This window comes from Phascolarctos cinereus, unplaced genomic scaffold, assembly GCF_003287225.1.
Source record: "Phascolarctos cinereus isolate Bilbo 61053 unplaced genomic scaffold, phaCin_HiC Scaffold_5;HRSCAF=322, whole genome shotgun sequence".
Lineage (NCBI taxonomy): Eukaryota > Metazoa > Chordata > Mammalia > Diprotodontia > Phascolarctidae > Phascolarctos > Phascolarctos cinereus.
Window position 1 is genome coordinate 336,673,574 of NW_027555958.1, and position 22,396 is coordinate 336,695,969.

General features: G+C 37.7%; 1 protein-coding gene across 1 annotated transcript in view; it reads left to right on the forward strand.

Moving 5' to 3' along the window:
- SLC35F3 (solute carrier family 35 member F3) overlaps nt 1-22,396 on the forward strand; it is a 159,177-nt gene that overhangs the window by 116,859 nt on the left and 19,922 nt on the right. Inside the window, exon 3 of the mRNA XM_021000486.2 lies at nt 15,629-15,848. Within this exon, the coding sequence (XP_020856145.1) occupies nt 15,629-15,848 (220 nt within the window). The remainder of the gene's footprint in view (nt 1-15,628; nt 15,849-22,396) is intronic.

Below are 22,396 nucleotides of genomic sequence, written 5' to 3' on the forward strand. Positions count from 1 at the left end.
ACAGACCAGGGGAAGGGATATTCAGAATGCATGCCATCTTGGGGTGGGGGGAGGGGCGAGATGGGGTGAAAATTTGGAACTCAAAATCTTGTGGAAGTAAATATTGAAAACTAAAAATAAATTTATATTTAAAAAAAAAAAGAAAGTTATCCTCAACATGAATTAACTGTGTGACCATAAAAAACAAAAATAACTAAAAACCTACTAGGGAAATGGTCAACCTCCAAGCAACTACATATAAACACATTTGTTAGAGCTATAAGACTTAGATTCTTGGCTTCCATAGGCATCTACCAAAACCTAGCCATCTTCCCCCATGTTTGTCAGTTGACAAACTTCCATAACTATATGTGTGTTATTGATTTTTAAAGGTAGTGAGTAAAGACCAATATTTGTTTGTTAAGCCTTTTCTGTACTTCACACTAAAACATGCTCTAGAGACATGATTCATGTAAGTCCACTCTTAGTGCCTTTCTTAATAAATTACTAAAGCTCAGATCTAATAAGTCAAGCCCAGAGGTCAAAGAAAATATGATATAGTAGAAATAACACTTATTTGGAATAAGAAAAACCTAGATTTGAATCTTGACTCTGCCCCCTCTCTACCTGTGTGACTTTGGGCAGGTCACTTCACCTCATCTTGACTCATTTTTACCATCTACTAAATCAGAGGGTCAGACTAAATGACTTGTGAGGTCCTTTATGGTTCTAAATCCTTAATGATCCTGTAATCTTGTCGAACAGCTTACTAGAAGGGCTCTAAAGAACTAAATGGAAGGACGAATGCATTGTTGATAGAGCTGCAAATTCTTCTAGCCATTCTGTAAAGCAATATAAAACTATGCCCAAAAAATCATTAAATTTTACATAACCTCTGAGCCAACAATATTACTACTAGGTCTGTACTACCTCAAAGAGTTCCAAAAAAAGAGGCAAAGGAGCCATATATACCAAAATATTTATAGTAGCAAAAAAACCCTAGAAACTAAGGAGGCATCTGCCCATCAATTAGGAAATGGCTAAACAAAATATGGCATATAAATGTAATTGAATACTATTACTTTGTAAGAAATGATGAAAAGCATAATTTCAGAAAAACCTAGGAAGACTTTTATGCAGATTTAAGTTAGAATAATTACAACAATTTATATAACAACATTATAAACAATTTTGAAAGGCTTAAGAACTCTGATCAACATAATGACCAGCCACAATTCCAGAAGACCCATAATGAAACTTTCAGCCTACCTCTTAACCAAAGTGATGGAGTCAGGATTCGAATTGAGACTTTTTTTAGTTATGGCCAATTGAGGAATTTGTTTTGCATAACCATGTATATTTGTTATAAGGTTTTACTTTTATTTTGTTTTAATGGGGGGGAAAGGAGGAGAGAAAACATATTTTTGTTCATTAAAAATATTGTTTTTAAATGATGTAGATGTATTTCCCTCTATAGTTACTTTTATGTAGCTAATTTTTTTGCATGTAGTATCTCCTTCTAGAATGTGAAGTATTGGGGCAGCTAGGTGGCGCAGTGGATAGAGCACCTCCTCTGCAGTCAGGAGGACCTGAGTTCAAATTTGACCTCAGACACATAACTCTAGCTGTGTGACTCTGGACAAGTCACTTAACCCCAATTGCCTCACAAAAAAAAAAGCCACTAGAATGTAAACTATTTGAGGGCAGGGTTTGTTTTTTGCCTTTCTTTTGTATTCCCCTGCATTTAGCACAGTGCCTGATATTAAGTGCTTGATATTAGGTATTTAATAAAATACTTGTTGGTTGATGGATTGATTGATTGGTGGTGGTGGTAACTGTGCTGATGAATTACCCTCGTAAATAAGATCTACTTCAATCCTTGAGTCTCAGGATTATGTAGTCTGGCAAATCTACCCTCTTTCCCTGAGAGAATCGACTTTTCTTAGGTTGTTCAATTTGGTTTTTAAATAAAATTCTGCCTCCTCATTGGATCTGAAAGAATACTGAAGTAGACTGCTTAATGTCACTGCTGGGAGATGCCTGCTTCCTTACTCTGACTTTCTTCTTCTGCCTCCAGACAATAGTTCTTGCTGTGTTGATTATTCAGATCCTAATTTCCATTTCTTTCTTATCACAGCTTCGAGTTGATTTAATTTGTCCCAAAATAGTAATTTCATGACTTTTTCCCATTTCTTCATTCCTCTTAATAGCTTTTGCACCAGAACCTACAAATTCCATTTCATTCTCTTGCACATCAAAATATAGATGTCTGCCATATTTATAGCAAGTGACCCTGATCCTTAAAAAAAATCAAAAGAAGGCATAAGTATAATTTATGGCTTTAATTTTATATCACATGCTGATAAAAATAATACTTGTACTACCTACCTCAAGAGTTGTTAAGAGAAAAAATCTTGTCAATTCTAAAGCACTATATTCATGTGAATTATTATTGTGATTATATTGGTGTTTCTGGATCATAATTTTATTTTTTATAAATGAAATTTAAGTTTGTCCCCAAGGGAAAGTCTAATCTAAAAATTACTCTTCTAAATTCATTTTACTGTTTTCCTTATACATCACTCAACTAGTATCCATTTATAGGAATGTAAACAGCAGAATTTCATTCAGAGGTTGGCACAGACCTCAGAGACCATTTAGTCCAACCCATACCTGCTGAAGAATTTTGTAAAGTCTGTTGCCATCCATACACATTAGTATGGATGCAAGCATATTAGATTACACACTCCCTGTGGTAAGAGACTGAAACACCTAGGATATGCTTTGTACATAATCAGTGTTCAATAAACTGGACAATAAATTGAACAAATCAATCTAGTGATTGGTTCAGTAAGCTGGTGATTTGTAGACCTTTAACTGTGTTTAGACGTAACTATACCTTAGCTGAGAGATTTAAACTATAGGCATGAAAAAAATAAGAGACCTGGAATATGGGCACAAAATTCAGAGCTCTGGAGAATAAAGTAGCAAAGACTGTGTTTTCCTTTCCAAAACAAGCAAATCTAGTCTTCCCCAGTCAAGGTTTGAAAATTATGCCCCATCCCACCTCTACATGCAGAAGACTGCTGTTGAAATCCTGAGTCTAATATTTACTGTGTCACCTTGGAAAGCCACTTAAACCCATGGGCCTCAATTTCCTCAAATAATAAATGAGGGGGATGGACTAAAGTTTCTTTCAAGGTCCCTTTCAACTCTAGATCTATGATCCTATGTGTTATTATTCACAGGAGGCTTAGTTATCTTCATTATAAAATAAAATAGATACCTATCTACCATGGAAAGCAGAATTTTCTGTCACTTGAAATATGTGCATTTATAAAAGTTAATTTGAAAAATATCCTTTTTGATACCCATTCCCAGCATATTGCACCATAGGTAGCTGCATTTGTTTTAATGTAAATTATTTTGATTATTTTCCTAATGTTGAACCATCTTTGCATGCCTGCTATAAATCCAACTTGGTCATAACAAATAATTTCTTGAATGAATTGTTGTAGTCTATTTGACATGATTTCATTTCAAATTTCTGAACTGATATTGATTAATTATATTGATCTACAGTTCTACTTTTGTGCTTTATCATTCCCTAGTTTTGGTGTTAGGACTTTATTTGTCTCATAAAAGATCTTGGATGGCTCCATGCCCTATGCTTAAATCTAAATCTGCTTCTCTCCCTATATTATATTAGATATTCACCAAAACTATAGAACTAGAAGTCCTATCACTATTCTTCTCCGAAGATTGAGTCACATCTTCCTGGCAACACTGTTTGACCAATTGGAGATATTAACTTTTTTTCTTTTAAAAAAAATTATTTATTTTAAACATTATTTTAGTTCTAAATTCTCTCCCTCCCTACTTCCCACACTTCCCCCACCCACTGACAAAGCAATATGTTATCAATTATACAAGTGAAATCATGCAAAACATATTCCCACATTAGCCATATTGCAAAAAAAAAAAAGAAAAGAAAGAAATACAGTGAGAAAATTATGCTTGTTTGCACTTAGAGTTCATTAGTTCTCTGAAAAGGGATAGCATTTTTCATGAAGAGTCTTAGATCATTGTATTGATCAGGGTAGCTAAGTCTTTCATAATTGATCATCATTACAATATTGTTGTTAATGTGTACAATGATCTCCTGGTTCTGCTCACTTCATTTTGCTTCAGTTCATATAAGTCTTTCTAGGTTTTTTCTGAACCTCATCATCCCCCTCATCATTCTTTATAGTACTGTAGTATTCCATCACAATCATATACCACAACTTATTCAGTCATTCCATAATTGATGGGCATCCCCTGCATTTCTAATTCTTTGCCACCACAAAAAGAACTGCTATAAATATTTTTGTACATACAGGTCCTCTTCCTTTTTCTTTGCTCTCTTTCAGTTACAGACCTAGTAGTGGTATTGCTGGGTCAAAGGGTATGCACAGTTTTATAGCCCTTTGGACATAGCTCCAAATTGTTATCCAGAATGGTTGGACCAGTTCACAAATCCACCAACAGTTCATTACTGTACTTTTTTTCCCCACATCCCTTCTAGCATTTGTCATTTCTAATAAGTGTGAGGTGGTACCTCAGAGTGATTTTAATTTGAATTTCTCTAATTATTAGTGATTTAGAGCTTTTTCATATGACTATAGATAGTTTTGATTAGCTATAGATAGTTTTTTCTGAAAACAGCCCATTCATATTCTTTGACCATTTATCAACTGGGGAATGGATCTTATTTTTATATATTTGAGAAATGAGGCCTTTTTCAGAGAAATTTGCTGTAAAATTTTTTGTAGTACTTCACTGTCTACAATACTTTTAACAAAATGTATTTTCCCCATTTCCTTTAAATAGGTCATTTTTTGTTTTCATTTTGTCCAAATCATGACTGTCACTTCTGCCTTTTTTTAACTTCAGCTGAAGTATAATAGATTCTGCATCGGCCCCTGATTTTAAATCTGTATATGTATCTTTCTGTTTCCAATGTGTCTCTTACAAACAACATATTGGATTCTGATTTCTAATCTATTCTGCTATCCACTTCTGGTTTATGGGTGAATTTATCCCATTCATATTCTATGTTATAATTACTAATTGTGCATTTCCTTCTATTCTGTTTTCTTCTGTTTAGTCTTCTCTGTCTTCTTACCCTCGATCTTCTCAAAAGTTTTTTTGCTTTAGAACATTGCGGAGAGATATGGTAACTGCTCCCCTGGTTTGTGCTCTGGTCTTGACCCAGGAAGGGTCACTATTGTCCTGCTGCCATTCCTTTTGGCCCTGGAATTGCAACCCAGAACTGCATATGGGCAATAGAGTTGCCAAATAGTACCAAGTCCTGCAGTCAGTGCCAGCAAAGAGTTCCCTCTAGTCTCTCTCTTACCAATTCTCCAACCCCCCTACCATTTCTGTGCTGAGACCTCTGGATGCTGCTGCCACTGTCAAAACTGCCTCCACCACTAGTGCTGCCATGGTGTGCACTCCAGGCCAGCCCCCACCCCAGTGTCGGAGACCTCTCATTCTAACCTTCTATGGTATCTTGGGCTAGAAAAAAATGCCTCACCTTGACCTTTTGTTAGTTTTGCCATTCTAGAATTCAATATGAAGTGTTGTTTTTAAGTGGTTTAGATGGCAATATTGGTAGAGTTTGGCTGGGGTGCTGTCTCTACTCCACCATCTTGGCTCCCAAGATATTATCTTTTTTAGCCTATTGATTATATTAAAACCCACCATTCTAGCAAAACATCACTCCACCTGAGAATAAGTAGATTTAAACCATGCTTTTGCTGAAGTTGCCTCCCCAAACTAGGTTACCAGGAGTGTGGAAAATGATAGAAGAGATGAGTTAGCATCTTAGGAGTGGTGCCACTGAGAATATGTGAAGAGTTGAATGCAAAGGTAAGATATGCATTGACCACATAAGATGTGTGCATCCAATGAATGGAGTGTTTAACATATAGACAGGTAGGTTCAAGGGTAAGCATACATAGACATAGATATCTTTGGAATCTTGGCCACTTCTCTCTAAGTAAGATTAATATTTGCCTTGAGAGGAGCATGAGAAGGGGCCATGAATTTGGCCACTCTTTTCTCTTTTGAGTATGGGGGTGCCAGACTACAATTAATCTGTCTACCCCTCTAAATATCACTGGTCTAAGAGCATGAGTCTTAGGTTCATAAAGCCACTTCTCTGGCCAATGTCTCTTAGATGAGGGGAGTAAGGGTATAGATATGGAAGAAAATAATCATTTATTAAATACCTAATATGTGCAAGTTTCTATTCTAAGAGCTTTACAAATATTATTTCATTTGATTCTCTTATCAACCTTGCTAGGTAGGTGCTGTTATTATCCCCATTTTAAAGGTGAGGATACTGAGGCAGACAACACGTAAGTGATTTGCCCAGAATCACACAGCTAGTAAGTGTCTGAGGCTAGATTTGACTCAGGTCTTCCAGATTCTAGGCCCAGCATTCCAGTTATTGCATTTACATACTCTGGCTTGAGTCCTTCCCACCAAATGCAAAAGATTATCACACATAATGAATACAAATAAACCAACTTATCCAAACACCCAGCAAAAAGAATTTAGAAAAATTCTATAAATTATGACATCTTACCTAAAGGAAAATTCTTCAAAGTCTAGAGGGAGATAAGCTTGAAATCATCAGACATATTGAGATGCTGGTTTTTCCTTAAATATTTGCATGAAAAGTCTTCCTCTTTATCTTCCCTAGAGTTGGTCCCAAATAAAATATAGAACTATGAGTGTTCTCTTGCAAAGGAAAAATAAAGAAGGTCTCTCCTCTCCAAAGTTCTTTCACCAACTCTACCTCTCACACATAGTGTCACATAAGTATTCTCTCCATCAGTTAGGAGAGCCTCATGAAAAAATGCTACAGGCTTGACTGGAAACCTGGGTTACATTCCTCCTTTGGGCTGAAACTTTGTAAATCCTTACAAAAATCAGCCAAGGCAAGCTTAAAAGCCATAAATACAGAGTTTAAATACAAATATCAGTACTTTAAAACAGCAAAGTGATTTTCTGGAGTCCCAGGTTACCAACTGTGGTTCCATTGAAACCAAAATAAAGCAAATACCCATTAACATTGCATGCAATTGACATAGCACTATACCAAATATCATTTGATAGGATACTGCAATAATAGCATGGCTAAGTACCTGCTGGACCTAGCATAATACATCACTTAAAAATATGTGAATATGTACAAAACATGACAATCATCACTTTACAAAGCAAATCATGGGTAACTAACAAGGCAAAACTAGTTAGCTGTAACAATAACACTATTAACAGCTCCATAAAAATACAGCTTAACTGCAAGCATCAGTGAACATATAAAGCAATTAATAAATAGACATTGTTAGGGTGTGCACCCAAAATATAGCCAAATTAACATAACAGCAATGTAAATAACCATCCTGAAACATGAAATGTTTGTCATGTGCCACAATAAATATATGGAATTACACACAAAGGATGCTTTACATGGACAGACTCTAATATTGTCTTCTACATATGTGGGTAACTATATCTTCAGATTTACCTTAACGTAACTTAGTCTAGTGATCTGTCTGATGAAAATTAATCATAATAATAAAACAGCTAAGTGGTGCAATGGATAGAACATTGGGCTTGGAATCGGGAAGACTCCTCTTCATGAGCTCAAATCTGGCCTCAGACACTTACTAGCTGTGACACTCTGGGCTAATCACTTAAACTTGTATGCCTCAGTTTCCTCATCTGTAAAATGAACTGGAGAAGGAAATGGCAAACCATTCCAGTATCTTTACCAAAAAAAAAACCAAAACCAAATGGGATCATGAAGGGTCAGACACAACTGAACAACAACAATTATTATTATTTTCATCATCATATAACACTCAAAAGTTTTGCAAAGCACTTTAAAATTTTCTTGTTTGGTCCTCACAACAGTCCTAGGAAGTAGGTGCTATGATTATTCCCACATTTCAGATAAAGAAACTGAGGCAGGCAAAGGGTAAAAGATTTGCCCAATATCATATAACTAGCAAGTGTCTGAGGTTGGATTTGAACTCGAGTCTTCCTGACTCCAGGTCTAGCACTCTATCTACTTTGCTACTTAAGTATTCCAATTACCTAGTTTCTTTGACAAAGGAACTAGCTGCTCCTGTAACCTAACTAGTGGATGAAATGGACTGACCACTGGGATTATAGATTTGTTTTCTATACCCAGGCTGGCAAAAGAATCAGTTTGTGTGCTCTATGGGTTGGATCTGCTTACCAGAAATCTCTCTAGAAGTTCTAGGAAAGAAAGGCATGACCTCTGGGTTCAGTGCCCTCTAACAGTATATATAGTCTCTTTCACTAGAAACAGCACTTTCAAAGCCCATAACTGATTCAGAGAGTATTTGTACAGCAATGGGATTTTTGCTCCACATTTCTCTAGATGAGTGTCTGTCATATCTTTGTACCTGCTCATTAGAAAATCCAATCAACTTTCCTATGGGCAAAAGGTAATTATGGTAAATAGCCTTTATAGACCTCCTCATTCCTCAGGGCTAATTTGTAGACAGGCAAGTTTTCCAGTTCCTCAAAAACTTCATTTGGTTAACTTTTTATCAGTCAGCTAACTTGTCAGTCCCTTGAAAGCCATGGTTTCTCGAAAATGCCATGGGCCCTGCTGACCCAAACCCAATGGTAAAGCAGTGGGCATGGTGAGGCTTGAATCCTGTTTCCATCCCTGGCCCTAACATGAAGTAAGAAATAGATATTTGTGAAATGAGCTAGATGAATAGGGCTTTGATAATTCCAATTTTTTTTGCAACATCTAAAGCAGTAAAGTCTGGTATAAGTCAAATTCAGGCTTTCTTCTGTCTTTGAGGCCACATTAGTATGTTGACCTTGGCCATATCAGTGTCATACAACTTTTACGTCATTCTATTTGATTTAATGTTTGCTGTCCTGGGTGATCACAATGAAAAGTCAGGTAATATTGTCTTTAGTCATCTTCATAGCTGACTCAGTGGCCAGGAGGAATTCAATGATGCCATAGAAAGGATCGTGACATACAGTCTGTCAGCAGAGTACTAGTCACAAAAAGAAGAGACAAATCCTATGGGAAGGCAACTCTGAGAGTAGCAAAACAACCATATGTCATTCAAATCTGAAGAATCAAGAAATGGGCTATCTTCCCAAACTCTATATCCAGAATATGACAGTCTCCAAGACTGACAAATAGTATTTATTTCTGGTGACTAATGTCTAGGAACAAATATTACTTTCAGAAGGAGAATAGAAAGCCTCTCTAGGGATTACAAAGTCAAGGACACAAAATAGAAGACCTCATATAAGCAAGTGGTATTTTCTTCCTTACTGGAAATTTATGTGAGAGGGTTTTCAGAAGGAAAAAGAAGATTTGGAATGATTATGAATAATTATAAAGTGCAGCTGGGTGGTGGTTAGAGTACTGGACTTAGAATCAGGAAGACTCATCTTCATGAATTCAAATCTGACCTCAGACACTTACTAGCTGTATGACCCTGGGTAAGTCGCTTACCCCTATTTGCCTCAGTTTCCCCATCTATAAAATGAGATGGAGGAGGAAATGGCAAACCACCCCAGTATCTTTGCCAAGAAAACCCCAAGTGGGATCACAGAGTTGAATATGGCTGAAACAACTTACCAACAAAAACAATTAATAACAATAACTTATATTTACATAGTACTTGAAATTTAACAAATTTCTTTCTTTCCAACTACTCCATAAGGTAGTAGATGCAAATAAAATCAAAAGGTTACATCATAAATTTAGATCTGGAAAAGACCTCAGAGGTCACCTGGTCCAATCTCATCATTTGACAGATTAGGAAACCAGGCAAGTCACTTATTCTGTATTGATCTTAAAAAGCCATGCAGGAAGTGTGTACTAGATGCAGGATATGAACCCAGATCCTTTGACTCCAAATCAAGCCCTTTTCAGTGCACCGTGCAGAAGAGGAACTGAGGCCCTGAAAAATTAACTGACTTCTCCAGGGTCACACAACTAACTTGAATCGTCTGTCTCTGAACCTTAGTACCATTCCCTTTATGCCATGCTAGAAGCTAGCTTCTGGTCCTCTGGATTTAAAACATGATTTGAATTTTTTTGTTTTTATATCACCTTCATTTCCCAACGTATCCTTCATACATGCACACATTCATACATACACACATACAGAGAGACAGAAACAGAGACAGAGAGTCATCCCTTTTAACAAAAAAAAGAAAAAAGAATGGGGAGGAAGGGAAACTGGCAAAACTAGCTGATATATCATCAGTCATCTGATAATATATGCTAAGTCCCACCTCCATAGTCCTCACCTCTGCAGAGAAAACAGACAGGGACATTCTCATTTTTTTTTCCTTTGGGGCCAATTAAGTAGTATGAAATTTAAATTTTTGTTGTTTTCATTGCTGTTCTTTTCCATTTATATTATTGTAGTCATTAGACATATATATGTATTATTATATTTATATACATATATATGGTTTTTTTGGATCTCCCTATTTCTCTTGCATAAAGTCGTAGGTCTTCCCAAGCCCCTATATTCTTCACATTCAACATTTCTTTACAACATATTAATATTCCATTGCATTTCATGTACCACACTTTGTTCTCTATTCCCCAATTGATCGGCATCAACTTTGCCTCTAATTCTTTTCTACTATAAAAAAAGTGCTGCTTTAAATATTTTGGTATATATTGGATTTTTCTTTTTCTCTTTGATCTCCTAGAAGAATATGAATAGCAGCAGAATTTTGGGTCAAAGAATATGAATCCAATTCCAGATTGATTTATAGCTTCACCAGAAGTGTGCCTGTCTTTCCATAACTCTTTCAACATTGACCATTCCCAACTTTTGTCATCTTTGCCAAATTGCTGAGTGTGGGATAAACACAGGATTGTCTTGACTTGCATTTCTTTTATTTTTAGTGATTTGGAGCAAGTTTTCATATGATTGTTACTGTTGTACTGTTGTTTCAGTCATATCCAGCTCTTTATGACCCCATTTGGGGTTTTCTTGGCAAAGATACTAGAGTGGTTTGTCATTTCCTTCTCTAGCTCATTTTACAGATGAGGAAACTTAGTCAAAAAAGATTAAGTGACTTCCCTAGGGTCACACAGCTAGTAAGTATCAGAGGCCAGATTTGAACTTGAGTCTTTCCTGACTCCAGGCCCAGCACTGTATCCACTGTGCCACCTAGTAGTTAGTAGGCAAACACTACTTAAAGAAAAAGAAAAGATGGTATCTTAGAATAAGAATTTGGATGTCAAAACCAGACCTGTGGCTACAGAAATGAAAGTCTCTTGGCTACAGATAAAGTGCATTAAACTAATGTGTAAGTTCCCAGTCATATCAGATATGCCCTCCAAGATAGATATCCCAGCTTATACTATGTATGATACAGGAAGAAGAGCAGCGAAGGAGCCCAATAATCTGAGAAGGAAGGCGATAAAAATATTTAAGGCCTCCACGGACCATACACAAATGAACGGTCTTGACATTAAACCAAATAGACTATCTACTTCTTAATTCAAGGAAGTTAATCAGACCTCATAAGTATCATTGAGATAGTATAGGACATGGGACTGGTGGACTTCATGTAAAAGATGGTTCTTCAGCTGTATCTTAATGGAAATGAAAACAGAGGAGTAAGAAAGGAAGGCATTCCAGGCATGTGGCTTAAAGCAGAAAATGGAACATCATGGGTAAGGATCAGAGAGAAGCCCAATTTGGCTAACTGGCAGAACAAAGCAAGGAGAATAATATACATTGAGGCTGGAAAATGAAAGGGGGGCCAAGTTGTGAAAGGTTGTAAAAGCTAACCAGAGTTTATATTTTATACTGAAAACAATAGGAAGCCACTGGAATTTATTAAATTGGGGAGTGTCATGGTCACTGTCAAGATATGCCCTTAAGGAAAATCACTTTGGCAGCAGTGTGAAAGATTGATTCCATTAGACTGTGTTGTGATGGAATACTACTGTGCTATAAGAAATGATGAGCAGGTTGATTTTAGAAAAACATGGAAAGCCTTACATGAAATAATGAAGAGTGAAATGAACAGACCCAAGAGAAAGTTGTACGTCGTATTGTTATTCTAAGAACCATTTTGAATGACTAAGCTATTTTAAGTATTATAAATTCTCAAACTACAAAGGACCCATGAGGGAAGATGCTATCCACATCCAAAGAACGAACTGATAAATAGAAATATATGCATATATAATGGTTTTACATATACATTAATATCTAATAGTAGTCTTCTCTAGGGTAGAATGGGGAGGGAGAGAGGAAAAAATATAAGTACACAGCAGAGAACAGAAGAAAACTTGGAAAGAAGAACAGAAAAACAGTATAAATGATGAAAATGATGTCTAGTATTTATTACATAGTTTTTTAAAAAAGTAAACAGTGTGAAATGGAAACACATGGTTTTATATTGAATCCTCTTTTTGCTGTGTCCATGAAAACGTTCTCTTTTTTTGTCTTTACATTGAAGTTCAAAAAAGTGAATAGATAAGATAGATATTTTAAATTTTGTGAGCTCCTTGAGGGAAGGGACTGTCTTCTGCCTCTTTTTGTATCCCCAGTGCTTAGTATAATGCCTGACACATTGTTGTTATTTAGCCATTTCAGTTGTATCCAACTCTCCACGACCCCATTTGGGGGTTTTCTTGGCAAAGATATTGGAGTGGCTTGCCATTTCCTTCTCCAGCTCATTTTACAGATAAAGAAACCGAGACAAACAGGGTTAAGTGACTTGCCCAGGGTCACACAGTAGCAAGTGTCTGAGGTCAGATTGAACTCGGGACAATGAGTCTTCTGACTTCAGGCCCAGCACTCTATCTACTGCGCCACCTAGCTGCCTTCCTGGAACATAGTAGGTCCTAAATAAATGCTTACTGATTGATTTGAAGATGAACTGGAGTGGGAAGGAAGGAAAGAAGGAAATAAACATTTATTACACAACTACTATATGTCAGCCCCTGTGCACGTATTTTCTCATTTAACCTCACAACAACTATAGAAGTTGGTGGTATTTTATCCCCATTTTACAGTTGAGGAAAACGAAGTGGACAGGTTAGATGACTTGTCCATGATCACATAGCTCGTAGGTATCTGAGGCCAGATTTGAACTTGGGCCTTCCTGATCGCAGGCCCAGAACTCTATCCTATGTTTCACAAGTGGGAAAAGACTTGATGCAAGGAGACCAATTAAGAAGCCATTGCAAATAGTTCAAGCATAGTATAGTGGAAATATCCCCAAACTGGATGAGTGGAAGTCCTGACTCTGTCATGTATTAGCTTCCACAAGTCATTTAGCCTATCAAAGTCATTTTTTCCATCTGTAAAATGGGGATAATACCTACCCTGTGCATCCCACAAGATCATCATAAGCATTGAATGAGTTAATAGTGGTAAAAGTGCTTTTTATCCAATGATGAAGGACTGCGAAGATAAAAGCAATCAGGCAAAAGCTGAGAATCTGGAATCTACCTGTAAATATTGATTAAAGAGTATCACACACTGCACAGTTTAACAAAACCCTCTGCTCTTTCTCACTTCAATTTAATGCATTTTGTGTTTCTATTGTCAGTTATCCACAGCTGAGTAACAAAGGGAGGCAGATGGCATTTTAGATTGATGGCAGCTATAAATAAAGATTTGTTTGACACCAACCGAGTTCCTCAAGGCTCTGGTTTTGACTCATGTTTCCATTGTCCCCTTTACCACATTCTTACATAATATCATGAGCCACACTCAATCCCTGAGTATGTTTGATGTGCTCTAGGAATGGTTCCTCCTGTGCCCTCTTCCTTTATCTGTTCTTCCATGATATAACAATTCATTTTAGTGTCTTGGAAAGCACTTTGGCTGCTAGCTCTTGCTGTCTCTTGGCCATGTAGATCAGCATGATATGGCTGAACTTCTGCCCTCCAATCAGCATTTGTGATCCTGTACCACTGATCCCGGCAAGCATAGTATTCTAACATGCCTTTGTGTTCCTTCCCCTTCCCATCAAAAACCCTTAGCCTAGTATTCCCACAGGCAGTCAAATCAGCAGGCAGTTTTCTCCAGGCCAAGCCTCTCCCTCCTGAGTTTTCATTACAACTAATATCACCATGCCCTCTTGTAAAAGTCCTTTTCCTGGCCATGGGAGTTTGCTTTCTGACATAATTAGTTTTCACTTTCCCAAACTTATATAATTCTTATAAAACAGAATTCCAGCACCCACTTGCATCACCCTTTCCTTACATCTCACTCCAATAGCATTTATTTCTATACCCCACTCACTCTTCACAAACTCTTGTGTCATGATGGTGATGGACATAGGGAAAAGCATCCTCTGAAATTTCTTCCGCCTTACTGATGGACCCTAATATGTGAGCAGCCACATCACAATAAAACTCACACATGAATTTCACCAAATGTAATAGAATTTCATGAGACTCACCCCCACCTAATCACAAAGGCAAGCCTCAATGAGACAGACACTCCAGAGAGATATGGTTTCAAATAGGAATCAGATGCAAAATATCCCTTTGCTAACTATGCAAGCAGCAGCATTTCTGGCTACATTCACCTCTCTCCATTAGAGACGAAGTGGAATAATTGATAGCACACTGAACTTGGAGTCAGGAACATCTGCCATCACTGCCAGCCTCAGATACTTACTATCTGTGTGGCCCTGGACATATTATTTGACCTTTAGTAAAACGGGAATAATAATAGCATTTATATCATAGAGTTATGAGATTCAAGTAAGAAAGTAATAATAATAATAATAACTAGCATTTACAAAGCTTTTTACAGTTTGCAAAGTACTTTACATATGTTATCTCACTTGATCCTCACAACAATCCTAAGAGATAGGTGCTATTACCATCCGTACTTTACAGATGAGGAAACTGAGGCAGAGATTAAGTGACTTGCCCAGGATCACACAGCTAGTAAGTATCTAAAGTCAGATTTATACTAAGGTCTTCCTAACTCCAAGCCCCGTGCTCTATCTGCTACAGCCTGTCAAAAATATGTATGTAAACCACTTTATAAATTTTAAGGCACTATGTTAATATTTCTTATTACCATTTTTGTTGTCAATGTTGTCATTGTTGTTCTTGTTATTATGACTTGGGCAATCAGTTGAGATAATACCGGTATTCAGCGGAATGTATTAGAAGGTGCATTGGATACAGTCACAAAATCTGGCTTTGGTTCCCAATTCTGCCACTTACCGCCACTAGCTAGGTGACCTTGGGCAAGTCACCCTCAGCTTCATCGTGGAGAAATAAGAAGGAGTTGAACTAAATGATTTCTAAGGTCCCCTTGCAGCCACAACATTATATGATTCACTTCTGTTTAAAACTACCTGTTCGAGGCTTTCTGTGAATAGAAAAAAATAAACAAGTTGCTCAAGTGGGTTAATTTGCTGAGGACTGACATAGTAGGTCAACCAGCTTCAAGAAGAAGGCATCAAAGAAAGGTGCCCTATAGATAGAAAAGAAGAAGATGGGAGTGGAGAGAGAGGAGGGTTGGCTCTCTATCTAGGCATGTAATAACTCTCTGCCTCTCTCCCATTGTTTTAGGGAATGCTGTCGATTTTTCGGAGACAATGGCTTGACAGTGAAGGTGTTTTTCACCAAGGCAGCTCCCTTTGGCGTTCTTTGGACACTCACAAACTACCTATACTTACATGCAATAAAGAAAATAAATACCACGGATGTCTCCGTGTTGTTCTGCTGCAACAAAGCCTTTGTATTCTTGCTGTCATGGATCGTTCTCAGGGACAGGTTCATGGGAGTGAGGGTAAGTTTATTATTCTCTGTCTTACTCCCTCATTTGGCAGCATCAGCCAAAACCTGCCCACTGCCTTGCTTATCTCCCATTGCTGGACCACAAGCACGGGTTACTAACCACTTTTTCTGTTAAGAAGAAAAGGCAAAGAATTAAAATGCCTGGTATGTCTTACAAACTTCCTCCCTTGCAAACCACATAGATAAGCACTTCATTTCAAGCATTTCAGCCATTGAATGCTGATTGTGCCCAGCACTGCACCAATGCTGGGCAAGGGAATAGTCATTCACCCTCATTGCTTACTTACCTACTTCACAGGCAGCTGACTGGCCCAGTGTGTAACAAGATCAATAACTTGTATCTCTGTGCCTTGCAAGGCTATTGATCAATATTTGCCCATTCATTTTTGATTAGGAATCACTAGACTATGACTCCCTGAAAAACAATCCTTTTTGCAACTACATTGAGTCCTTTTTAGCTCCTATTCCATGTAACTCCTGGATTGTATCTGCAGGTCCTAAGAGGGGGTCAAACATTCCAACAAAGGTGGTTACCTTCATGGAAGTCTGATTCTGGTGTTCCACCTTCCCACTGCTCCCACCAAACCCAGTGAAGAAATAAAGTCCCTAAAATGATTGTATATTCTCATAGACAAGACTCCAAAAAGTATACATAAAACCAGTCTTTAGCAAAATTTTTCTAATAAGTTATGTAAAATATAATTAATGCACAATTAATTATCAGCATCAATGAAGAGATATCTTTTTGAAATGAAAAAAGACCGGGGGTTTTAGTGGAATACAAGTTTGATAAGAGAAAACAATGTGATGTGGCAGTCAAAAGAAAAAGACCTAACGCAAGCTTAGGGTGCACTGATGGATATATTCTGCCCCAACTGCTCTGTATTAGTCAGATTACATTAGAAATATTTTGTTCAATTGGTAGCAACACTAACAAGCTGGAGCACATCCAGAGTTGATCATGACAGTGCCCAGATTTGAGGAGAAAATGTTATATTAATGTTGGCTGAAGTAACGAGGGATGTAAAATCTGGAAAAGAGAGGGAAGACATGAGAGCTCTCTTCATATATTTGAAGGACTGTGGTATAGAATGGGGATGAGGTATGATGCCTAGCCCCGAGAGTTAGAATTAGTATAAAATTCTGAAACTATTTTGTGTCTTAGATATTTTGTATCAGTGTGGTGAAATCTGTGGACTGTTCATAATAATAATAATAGTAATAATAAGCATTTATATGACAATTTAAGGTTTACAAGGCACTGTACATACCTCATTTGATCCTCACAACAATGTTGTAAGTGAGGTGCTTTTATTATCCTCATTTTACAGTTGAGGAAACTAAGCCCAAGACTGAGAGAGGTTACACAGGGCCACACAAGGTCATACTGCTGCTGGTAAATATCAGAAGCAGGATTTGAACTCAATTCTTCTTGATTAAGTCCAACACTCTTATTCACTTTAGGGGGCACCTAGCTCCTTCTAATTTTTTTAATGCATAAAATAAAATACATACGGTTACAAAGGAAACTAATTACACTGAAATATAATTACCAAATTTTTTAAAAGTTCACAGACCCCACATTAAGAACCCCTAAACTAAGATCAATGGATAGAAATTATAGGTAGGCAGATCTTATTAACAATTAGAGCTACCCAAAAATAGAACCAGCCCCCTCATAAGGTAGTAAGTGCTCTGTGACTAATGTCACAGGTCTTTAAGCAGAGACTGGACAGCCAACTGTCAGTGATGACATAGAGGGAAATCTCAAATGAGAGTGAGAGTTGGACTGAGTGAACTCAGAAGTCTTTTCCAAATTGAAGAATCCAAGATTTTAGTCTTGCAAAGCCTTTAAGCCTTCCCTCAATAGGAAAAGAGAGTACTATAGACTTTCTGATAGAAGGGAGAATTGGTTAACCCTCTACAAGTTTTGCTCTAATAATCTGGCAGGAGATATCACTGCCTCACCAAGCAAAAACAAAAAATAGATAGATAGATATGTGTGTATATATCCACATGTATGCATACATACACATGTATGCATATACACACACACACACACACACACACACACACACACACACATATATATATATATATATATATATATATATATATATATATGAGGTTAGTTCCATTTTCTGGAAATCTGACCCAGCTACACTATTTAGTACCCAGCAGATGCTGACTGAATTTTCACATTCTTCATTTAAATATTCCGCCACTCAATCCACTCTGCAAAATTTTTGTAGAACTCCCACTTGCCCAGTTGGCATTCTGGGTAGTTAAGAGATTACTAATGGACACTGACTGACCTTGAAGTAACTCCCAAGCAAATAACCCTGGGAAGGGCCAATTGCAAGCTCTGTGCTGCCCTTCTCTCCTGGTACACAGAGCAAATTACATCATCCTAATCAGTGATTCACACCCACCTGGTTATGCTAACCGCAGTGGAGACATGAGTCAACCACTGTGTGGTATTTTTAGACTGGGGGGGGAGGAATTTGTTTTTAATCCACAGTATGTGGAGAGACTTGATGTTAATTTTGGAATTTAAACTTACCCCCAGCACTTCTAAACAGAAAAGCTTTTTTAAAACTTGTTAATCTGTAAGATATACCAAGCAAGAGATGTGTAAACTTAAAATATGTGAACCATCCAGCTGCCTAACTTGATACTGAAGTCATAAATTGTGATTGTTTTTCAAGGCTTCTCTCAGCATGTCTGCTAAAACAGCCCATTGACCATTTAGGTACTGAGCTCAGGGGCCCAAGGAAATTGAGAACGCTTCTGAATCTGAATGAGTGTCTCCTTTTAGAGTCTTGGCGTGAGAAATAGAGAGATAGCATCACCTCTTTTACAGATGAGGAGATTGAGGTTGAGGGATATCCTAGGATTATAGATTTAGAGCCAGAACATCCCTTAGAGGCCATGGATTCCTACTTCATCAATTTTAGAGGTAAGGAAACTGAGGCATAGAAAATTAAAGTGCCATAGCGAGTAAGTATCTGAGGCAGAATTTGAAGAGAAGTCTTCCTAACTCTTAAGTCTATCACTGTATCCATACTATTCTATACTGCCTGCCTTAATAAAGGTCCAACTGAGATTCAAACTCAGCTGGATTCAAAGTGCTGATTATTATGCCACCGGGTCTATGAAGTACTTTGTCTGACATTATATTAGTAAAAGGCTGAGCCAGAATTCCTGGTCTCCTGATTCCAAGTCCAGTGGTCTTCCCATGATACCATACTGCCTATTTTCTTATTATAGAGAATACAAAAGCTGCTTCTATATATAAACACAAGAGGATGATCTTCCAGAATTGTTGGGGATATAAGTGTAGTAGGAGGGGAGAGAAGGAGAAAATACATGCATACACACACATGCATGCTTGCCTGGCCCAGCATAATATTTTCTCTTATTTTTCTTCTTCCTGTTGCTCTAAATGGGCAAAGAATTTTTTTTCCAGCCCATTCTAGGCTGTGATACAGAGATTCTGTGATAGCCGCTGCCTGCCAGATGTGGCTATGATTTAGCCAGATGTCAGAGGGCTATGATACTGACCTGGCTGGGCATACTCCAGCTCATCCCTTGATGCTGAGGGCCTTCATCCCCACACACTACAAGCCATAAGGTTTCCACTGCTGCCGGTAAGGCATTTCTGCCTAGGTCATAGGAAGGAAGGAAGGAAAGAAAAGAAATAAGCATTTACATAGTGCCTTCTATGTGCCCGGCACTGTGCTGAGCACTTTACAAATATTATCTCATTTGATCATAGTCAGAAGAAGGGTATAATCAAAATCAAAATCAAAAAACAGAAGGCACCAATGACCATGGTTAATGGCTGCAAGTTTCTTGCTGCTGGTTTTTTCTCCAAAGGATAGTTGGTCTGAAAATTAAGCCCAGCACAATGTCTTAGGCTTCTGACAGATTTAACAAGCAAGTAAGAATTTCTTAGTGTTGGCAGCATAGTTATCTAAGTAAGCTAATGATTTGCATTTCACCCATCATGGTATTTCAGAAAATTGAGGTAAACTACTCTTACTTCCCACTTCCTCCCCAACCCCCAAGAATAATGAGTACACAAGGTTAGAACATGTGAGAAGGGGTAGGTAGAGAATATGCTAGAAACCTAAATTTTCTATGTCAGTCAGTCAATCAATAAGCATTTATTAAGTACCTACTGTGACAGACACTGTGTTAAACACTGGGGATACAAAGACAGTCTCCATCTGAAAGGAACTCACAATCAAATGGGAGAGGCATTTGGAGATAGATTGTCAACAGCATGCTTGTTCCTGCATTATTAATACAATTATCCATATTAAACCCATATCCATACTAAACATCAGGGTACTTAAGAATTATATTCCAAAAAGGAGAAAAAATCATTGGATAGAGAGCTGCAAGAGATTGTTGAGATTATTTTATTCAATGCTTTCATTTTGTATAAGAGGAATCTGAGATGCCAAGAGGCTGACTTTTCCAAGGTCATTCAAATATTAAATAACAGAGCTAGAATTTTTAACCCAGGTCTTCTGACTCCAAATCCATTGTGCTCTCCATAATGCTTCCTTCCAAGCCACAAAAATGCAGCAAATTTATCTTAAAATGTTTGAGGAGTCCCAGTTACTTATGGCATCAGAGTGAGACAGATTGCCAGGGTATCTTTCTAAAACAATGCAGGCAAAAAAACCCTGCATCTCTCTCTGCCTCTTAGCATTTGAATCCATCATTATTATTGTTATTTTGGTTTTTGGGTCTGTGTATGCGTTATTCTGACCTTTTGGGTTCATTGAGGGGTCCTTTTGCCTAGAAGAAATTGATGAGTCAGATAGTTGCTAATGTTGGAAATTTAAAGCTAAATATGGACAGTATTGTGACATAATGGTAAGACAGAAATCAGGAATCTAGGTTCCATTCCAGGTGACTTCAAATAATTTATCTAACTTCTTTGGACCTCATTTTCTTTATCTATGAAGCAAGGAATTAAATTAAATCATAATAGTAACTGACATAAATATATAGGCCCTCACAGTCTACAAAATACTTTGTACATATTGTCACATTTGTTTCTCAGTTCAGTTGAATGAACCTCCATCGAAAACCTACTCTGTTCAGGGCAGGTTTGCTAGGCACTGGAACTCTAATGACAAAAATGAAATGGCCCCTGCCTTCAACAAGCTTAGATTCACAAGGATCTTTCAAGATAAGCAGCTGAGGTATTAGGGTAGCTAGGTGGCACAGTGGATAGAGCACTGAGCTTGGAATCAGGAAGACTCATCTTCATGAATTCAAATCTGGCCCCAGACACTTATTAGCTGTGTGACCCTGGGTAAGTCACTTAACCCTGTCTGCCTCAGTTTCCTCATGTGTAAAACGAGAAGGAAATGGCAAACCACCCTAGTATCTCTGCCGAGAAAAACCCCAAAATTGGGTCACAAAGACTCAGACATAGCTGAAATGACTTAACAAACAAAGCACAGGTATTATTATCTTCATTTTATAGAGGAAAATGGGGCTCCAAGAAATTAAGTGGTTGGTCCTCTTTGCCCCCCCTCGAGGCAGGAACAGCTCTACACCCCTTGCCAGCAGGAAGCAGTTTCAGAAGCTGAGATCTTTTTGCCCCTTTCCCCAAAAGAATTTGGGTCCCATTTGTTTGAGGGGGGAATGATGGGGTTGGGATCTGGGCCCCAGAAAGGAAAAACCCTGGACTTTCCCACATGGCCAAATCTCTGGCATTTGCCTGAGGCTAGAATCCCATCAACTGGCCTTTCATTGTGGCTACACCCTATCTCCCCTCCATTGTCTTACCTCCTTATGGCCCCTGGCCATTTCCCACACTTAATCCTAGCTAGGCTCCGTTTTCCAGGTCCTAGGAGTTCTGTTCACCCCAGTTTACTGGTCACTCCCATTCAGATCTCCTTAGGCCCTTCCTCCTCTCACCTCAAACTACTTGGCCACTCCTAGGTCCCTCCCATAGTCTTTCTGTATATAAGGTCCATCTTTGTCTCCATTAAGGGGCTTAGATTCTTAAAATCTAGCCACTGCTGAGATTCTTATAATCTAGCCACTGCTTACTCATGTTCAGACTCCTTAAGCGTCTGCCCAATATGACAGATGTTCTAATAAACCTTGTCTTTGGCTGAAAACAAAAATTAAGTGGTTGGCTCAATATCACAAAGATAGTTAATGGCAGAACAAGGACTTCTTACTCCACATTCAGTTCACTTTCAACTATAACACAATACGTGACTCTAAAAATATTAATTCTATGATTTCAAACATCTTCCGGGAAAGAAACTAAAGTTCAGAAATAGGGTAGGATTTTAAAGACAAATTGATCTCATCCTTTCTATTAAAAATAGCTTAGTACCATTAAAAATAATTAATTTAAAAAGTTAAGTAAATTCCACACGTGGTTTGAAAGGCGAGTCTAAATATTTAGTGAAAGAGAGATCAGAATCACAAACCATCCTATGGGTTTAGCATCAGAGGACCTGGATTCAAATGCCAACATTCACTTACAAAATGTGCACA